The sequence below is a fragment of the Odontomachus brunneus genome, unplaced genomic scaffold (genome assembly GCF_010583005.1).
Source record: "Odontomachus brunneus isolate Ranch 3 - 2012 unplaced genomic scaffold, Obru_v1 Obru_scaffold_012, whole genome shotgun sequence".
Classification (NCBI taxonomy): domain Eukaryota; kingdom Metazoa; phylum Arthropoda; class Insecta; order Hymenoptera; family Formicidae; genus Odontomachus; species Odontomachus brunneus.
In genome coordinates this window covers 1,816,388-1,823,809 of record NW_022639462.1, presented here as the reverse complement: position 1 = coordinate 1,823,809, position 7,422 = coordinate 1,816,388, and the positions used below count along the sequence as shown (strand labels likewise).

The 7,422-nt window shown below is 41.8% G+C and overlaps 1 protein-coding gene across 1 annotated transcript; it reads right to left on the bottom strand.

Moving 5' to 3' along the window:
- Positions 1-4,379: 4,379 nt before the first annotated feature.
- LOC116840853 (transcriptional regulator ATRX homolog) lies at positions 4,380-6,973 on the bottom strand. The gene is made up of 2 exons (XM_032808124.1): positions 6,719-6,973; positions 4,380-6,070 (listed from the first exon to the last, which is right to left on the bottom strand). The coding sequence occupies exons 1-2, from the start codon at positions 6,823-6,825 to the stop codon at positions 4,516-4,518; spliced, it is 1,662 nt and encodes a 553-aa protein (XP_032664015.1). The 5' UTR covers positions 6,826-6,973; the 3' UTR covers positions 4,380-4,515.
- Between the last annotated feature and the right edge of the window lie 449 nt (positions 6,974-7,422).

The window sequence follows — 7,422 nt, the reverse complement described above, 5'->3', positions numbered from 1 at the left end:
ATATATATATATATATATATATATATATATATATATATATATATATGTGTGTGTGTGTATATATATATATACACACACACACACACTCTTTTACACACAATCTCTCTTTCTCTCTCTCCCCTTATCTCTCTTTCTCTCTCTCCCCTTATCTCTCTGTCCCTTGGTCTACCGCATCGAGGGGAGGAGAGAGACTGGCTTAAGATTAATAAGATCACGAGCCTGTTGTAACGTGCAATTAAAGAAAAATAAGATAGGCAGAAAGATCTCGCTGCGTAGACTCGCACCAGATCGAACCGCGCGTCGATCCGTGAGGGCTTAAATGAAAGGGAAAGAAATTTGTAATATTTGTATATAGCCATGTTACTGTGGTAAAGAAGAAAATTACCTATTATTATATATAAATAATATTATATACACATTACCTATGTAATATCGTTACGTTGTTGTACTATATTATTGTGAACACCATTTCTCAAACATCGATTTTTTTAAATAAAAAAAGAAAAGCTCTTTCTTGACACACACTAAATACCAAGCCAAAATCCGTCACGTTACTCGGCCATGTGTGGCTCGTGTCGCGCGGCTACTATGTACACCCATGCGTATGTAACTCGCCAGTCGTTGCACATCCGCATCTAATAACTATATTCACCGTTCGTGTATACTCCGAGTGCGAACGCGTCCCTCGTCGTGATTCGCACTTCGTTCGCTTTGTGTACGAAAAGTGAGCTCTCTTTACCGCGATTCAACGCGATACACGCGAGAAAGTGCAAAAATAACGTATAAAAGAGAGAGAAGCGCGTCTCGCGATGTACTACGTCATACGAAAAAAGGTCGTAGAAGAAACTTAGAGCGTGTTTCTACGAATAAATATTCATACTCGATCTCGCTCGACACATTCTTCTTCATCGATCCCCACCGACCTCGTGCGTTCAAGAGAAGCGGATGAGAACGATACACAAAGGGACGAAATCGGGTGGGATAGGAGCGCGGCGATCCACGGTTCCCTCGAAGTCGATCGGTGCCTGAGCGTTTTACTAACGAGCCTTTTCGTCAGACTGATATATTCGCCCTAATCTAACTAATTAAAAGGTCGATCACACAGTGGACGGCGCGTTTGCGCGCGAAGAAATGTCACGTGCGACCTCGTCGACGTGTCAACGACCAACTAGTTCGTTCGCGCGCGTGCGGATTTTACAATGCGTGTTACGAGAGTCAGTCTACATTCGAAAAAAAAGAGGAGAAAACACGAAAAAAAAAAGAGATCAATCTTGTCTACAGAATAACGTCGCGCTATGCGTCACGGCTTCGAACACGTCAGATCTGTAATCTGAGCGGCGCTCGGCGATTCGATTTCGTTCGCGATCCAGAAAGATAAATTTCAATTTTCGAGCGCGAGAACCGTCATTCGTCAGACTCGCCTTGACGCGAGCTTGCGATTTCTTCTTCTTCTTTCTTCTGTGTTTCTTTTTTCTCTCTTAAGTTCGCAACGACGTCTCAGAAACGCAATGCCTGGGTGGACGAGACGTACCACGCTCCCTCACACACCACACATACCCACATCATACACGCACACCCACGAGGAAACACACTCCCGGACGTAGGCGTCCGGGGTTTCCCTCCAGCGTATTTCATCGTTCTCGAATCCTCCTAGCCGTCGATGTACATAACTGTTTTATATTGTTGTAAAGTAGTACCGATTATAGAGCGAGGCAGGGGCGGACTGTTGTATACTTCGGAATATTATCGGACGCGCGGCGCACTCGCGGTGCAAAACCACCGGCCCTTTACCGGCGTTCATAATGTAAGCGCACAAAAAAGAAAAAAAAAAACGAGAATAAGGAACGAGCGGAGGAACAGAGAAGAAACGATTAACGATTTATGTGTCTTCTTCGTGTTTAATCGTAAACTTTATTATCAATTAAATCTTGAACGTCTACGAAAAAAAAGCGTCTGTGTCTTTGCCTAGGTACCTCTCTCTCTCTTTATCTCTTTATCTCGATTGGCGCTAAGAGCCGACTCGTAGAACGCGATGATTAACGACCGTGCTGAATAACGCCCGTGGTATGATGCGAATTTGCGCAGCGAATTCTCACTGTGGACGCCGATGATCCATGATGTCCCTTGCGATATATTTCGGACGCCTCTGCAAAATTGCACATTTCCATTCGTCACGTGACACCAGCGCGCGCGTTGTTTTTTTCCGTGAGAAAGAAAAAATAATGAATATTGCTTATTGTCCCGTTCGCCGCGTCGCATTACATTATGTAACGATATGTTAGAGGTAGAGTAATTGATGGATGAGTCGTGTGCGGCTTGCAAGTAGAGAGACGACTGTGTTCTATGTTCGAGGAGTCTTTCCTTTCACTTGCAAGCCGCACTCATTCTGATTAACGGGTTTTCTTTTTTAATTAAAAATTAAGCTGTCGATAGCTCATATCATCGCGTTCTTCGGGTTCCCGGATTGCTCTATGGTGATAATTAATAAGTAACGCCTTCCGACGATCGATGAGTCACTGTTGTATATAATGTTTCTCTAGTATGTACTGCGGAAGTTAAATCGATTAATTTGAATTTTATTGTCTGTTAATACACATATATATATATATATATATATATATATATATATATATATATATATATATATATATATAATATAAACTAAATTTACCAAAATAAAGTTAATGAATTACTGGAGACGAACGCGTGCGCAAACGCGTGTGTGTGTGTATACCGTGTGCGCATAAAAGCGACGTTGGCGATCGTGCAATTTACTTTGCGAAAAATGTTTTTTAAATAGCTTGTAATATTTTAAGATGTAAGGAGCGTCTGAGAGAAGCAATTCAAACTCGTTTTATATCTTTTGACGCGCTACACGGCCGGCGTAAAACGTTTATAAATAATTAGCGGTAGAGGAAAGCATAGATATCCACTTTTGTCAAGAATTTATATATCGTTCATTTAGGCTACAATTAAATCGACTCGCAATCTCCGAGTGTCTCATAATTAATGTGCACCATTACACTCCACTCTAGCTACGAGTCCCGTCTCTAATTACCCCAATTAGCGAGTTATCCGGCTCTCGTAGGACTCTGCGTGATGTCCCGACAAGAGTGTCGTCTACATTCCTACCACTTAGTCCTTAGAAGTTAGTCCCTCGTTACTACGACGATGAAGTTTTATCGTTACATCTATCTCGCGTAATTTCATTTTATGCGACTTGTTTGGAAGTGTCTCGTTTCGAATACCGTGCGTCGGACGGGAAATATCGTATTTTACGCACGTTGCCCCCGAACATTTCAGATTTTCGCGTCAGGGCCACCCAGCACGCGCTTAACCCTCTTGAATCTGGCCAGAGAGTTACCAGACTCGCTCTGTAAGCCGCCGAAGGCTTCTTTGTATTCTTTAGCTAAACGAGGACTCAATTCCTGCGAGCTGCCCGTGAGAGATACCAAGGAATCCGCGCGTCCAACAGAACTCTGTCCTTCTTCGTTACTCTCGCCTTCGTTAACAAGATGCAGAGGCGCTTGTACCTGTGATAGTTTCGCATTATTTGTCGAATATACAGGGTGTCAATCTTCGAAGCTCTCGTGGAGGCATAGTACGGATTGAGATGAACATAAAATATGTACCGTTTTGTGATATTCGCAATAATTATCGAAATATTAATTAAAGAATGAATTGTGAATGATCACGCGAGATTTGGTACATTAGGTCGAACTGAACAGAAAAGTCCTCTCTACCATTTTCCTAATAACTTTATAGATTTTTAATTATTAATTAAAGAAGATTGGCGAATGGTCACTCGCGGTAATATATTAATGTTATCTAATTAATATAACTAAAGATCTACAAAGTTATTAAGGAAGAAAAATAGAGAACTTTTTTGTCCAGTTTGATTTAATGTACAAGCACATAATAGATATCGCCACTACAGTTCATCTAGCATGAAGCGAGAAAACTCATGCCCAAAATTCTTGCTGAAATAAACGAATATATCCATAAAGTGAACATTAAAAAAGATCGATTAAGCATATATGTATTCTGAACTTCCTTTTTGTTGCAATAATCAATAAATAAACGTGATAAAATTAACGTGACATGCAATCTTTTCTCATGATTTTATCACGTTAATTTTACGGTTATTTATTGATTGTTAAAGTAAAAGGAAAGTTTGCGAAATATTTTATGGTACAAATGTGTTCAATCGATCGCAAGTGTCGTTTTACGAATATAATCTTTAAATATAAATTATGAATATAACCTTTTATTTCGACATATTTCGCAAAAATGTTGGGCATATATTTTGTCGTTTCTAACGCTATTAATCTTCTGAGGACCGGCTATTTTTTTATCGACTTTTTTATTTTAAATGCTAGAACTTTTTTGTCAATGTCATTGGATTGAATGGAGAAAAACCTAACACCGCGCCGATATATCGGCTCCGATCCTCCAAAGATTAATCAAGATGGCCGCGGCGAGGGAACGCAGAAGCCTTAAGAAGAGCTTGTTTCATCAAGCTGTTTTATATCTTCCATTTGCAACTGCGATACTTTGCGCGAAAATAGACGGTTTAGTCGGTTTTTTCCCGTAATTCCCATTCGATCTCACCGTTTCATCATTCGCACGAAGATAGGAATTTAAGTCCTGATTCAGGGCTAATTCATTCCCCAATTTCCCGTCACTTCCGCCCGACGGCAACGCATAACTTCTCGAGTGCTTCTTTTTCGCCCGCTGACGATCTTTCTTCACCAAGATCGTTTCTCTGGCGCGTTCGCGTTTCTTCTTGAAGAATCCTTTCGACGGACTTTGTTTAGAGGACTCGTCGCGATGCTTTGCGAATCGTCTCTTCGGCTTTTCACGCAACGAATGCTTTCTCGACTTATTATCTGACTTGTCGGTTTCGCTGGATCGACGTTGCGGTTTCTCGCACGATTCTCGCTTTGGAGATCGCTTCTTGTCGGCGTTCTTCGAAGAGGCGACTGCTTCGACGTCGCGTATCGATCTCTTCTTGGCCATACTCTGACGCTTCTCGATCGAGTTATCTGCAAAGTTCCGACTCTCTTCTTCCTGCAGCTCGTCAAACTTGGCGTTGTTCTCCTGGATATCCCGGATTCGTCGCTGCGCCTCGATGTCGCGTCGGATCTCGTCCTTCATCGAGTCTATCTTCCGTCGTATCCGTTCCTCCGCGCGTTTCTCTACGACGCTCGCGTCTTCGGCTGAAGCGCCGCTCGAGCTCGAAACTGCCTCGTTCGACGCGAATCCTACGAGCTTATTGGATGCACCGTTATTAGGAAGCAACGGCTCGTCAATTCCCCTCGACAATTCGACGTTAGAAACTTGACGTGAGGAAGGTTCGTCCACCTTTGACTCTTCCAAGTTTCCTGAGTCGAGCCGAAGCTCTGAAGCGATTTCGCTGCTTCTCATTCCCTCAGACACCAGTAAATCGCTGGCATTCGACTTGACGTTGTTGTCAAGCGATCCTGAAGTCGCTTGATTCCTCTTCACTCGAGCGTCGCTACGCGTTTCCCTTCTTTCAGCTTCATCCGCTGCCGATTCTTCCTCTCGCACAGCGGCCATGTCTTCTAGCACATCTGGTGAGTCTTCTTCCACTTCCTCGTAATCTTCCGCGCCGCGTTTCGCGACATCTTTCACCTCGTAGTCGTCATACAGACTCGATCCTTCGTCCTGATCGATGTACTTGAGATCGGCAGATCGAGATAAACGCACGAGGTTGCTCGTCTCCTCGTCCTCGTCGTATTCTCGTCTCCTTGTTATCTCGTCGTCCGCTTCTTCTGCATAATCCGCTTTCTCATTTGAATCGGGCAAGTTTAAATGGTTGACTGCGTTATCGTCGACCGATTTTTCAACATTTGATCGTAGGAAATCGTCATCTATGGAATTCAAGAAGTTTCTCGGGACCTCGCGCTTCTGCCTGAGAAATGTGTTGTTCTCTTCAACATTGCCATTACCTTTTTCGTATTTCAAGTTTACTTCTTGGATTTCTTTCGCGTCGTAGTTGGCATTCTGTCTCGGCTGTGAAGTAGCTTCGGATATCTCTCGTTTCACTCTAGAAATGTAGAATTTTTTAGAAGTATATGTTCAAAGAACAAGTACCTAGGATGACGTCAAATAACTTATTAATAATGTCTTCAACGTCAATAATATTTGCTAGATAGGAAACGTCGAACTCGAGTGAACTTATGACGAGTTGTAAATTTAAGGCTCCTGGCTTTTCGCCATGACCATTTTGAGGTCAGAAGAATGAGAAAATACATCCTAAATATTTTTGCAAAATAAAAGTAAAAAGATGTCCATACGTAAAAGTAAAAAGATATCCATAAAATAACACTTGCGATCATTTGAGCAAATTGTAATGAATAATCCGAATACTTTCTTCTTGTTCTAACAATCAATGAATAAAATTTACGAGATAAAATCAGAAGAAAATATAGGTTAACAAGGTAAGTTGTATATCGTGTGTGTGTGTGCGTCAATTTTACGGTAATTTAATAATTGTCAGAGCGAAAGGAAACGTTCGAACTGTACGGATATACCCAGTCGATTGTAAGTGTCATTTTGTGAGCATATCTTTGTATTTCTACGTATTTTGCAAGAATTTTTAGCGTGTATTTTCCCGCTTCTAACGTCATAAATCGAGAAACCAAGGACGGATGGATACGGGACGGCTTACGAGAATCACATGTACTGTCGATACCTGCGAGTAACGTTGATGGTTTCCGCATGGCGAATCGGTGCTAGTGATATCTCGAGCAACAGTGCCAGGGCGAAGACATGTACGCAGTCGTGCAATCGATTTCTCATGCTGCTGCAGCATGAGAGCTCTTACAGCGTGCTGCAGAGAGTAGACTGTGTTACCGTTATCACATTAAACTGGAAAACCGATTAAACGATAAAATTTCATGTTTTCCTCGCGAGCTGTCAATTCTCAAGCCACTGCGAAACTGCGTACTTGAGGTGACAAGTTATCGTATCGAAACGCGATTGTATTTACGATTGTGCTAACTTCTTATGTTATATGGGTCAGTCAAAAGACATAAACCTCCATAAATTTGCACGGAAATATCACACTTGAAAACTTGACCGACGAAATGCAAACACAAGGCTTTCGCACACACACTTGCAAAACACTTTCGCAAGGCTTATTACGTACTGTTTGCACAGAATTACAAATGCTTTTATCCGATGCAAGTATATGCAAAAATAAATTGAAGTGGCATACAATAAACATGTGCTTTTGTCATACTCAGTAATATTCCAACATATTTTCCAACATATATACATTCACTGCATAGAAGCAGAATTTATAATTCTGTGAAGCCAATACGACATGTAAACTTGACTGAGCAAAATTTCTTATGCTTGGTTGACCAAGCATTTTTCAGCGCGCACGCACGGACA

Bases quoted from the DNA above. Each gene is read 5' to 3' on its own strand.
- LOC116840853 (XM_032808124.1), bottom strand. From the start codon at position 6,825: ATGAGAAATCGATTGCACGACTGCGTACATGTCTTCGCCCTGGCACTG. The intron at 6,071-6,718 runs GTATCGACAGTA...CTACATTTCTAG, and splicing joins ACCATCAACGTTACTCGCAG to AGTGAAACGAGAGATATCCG.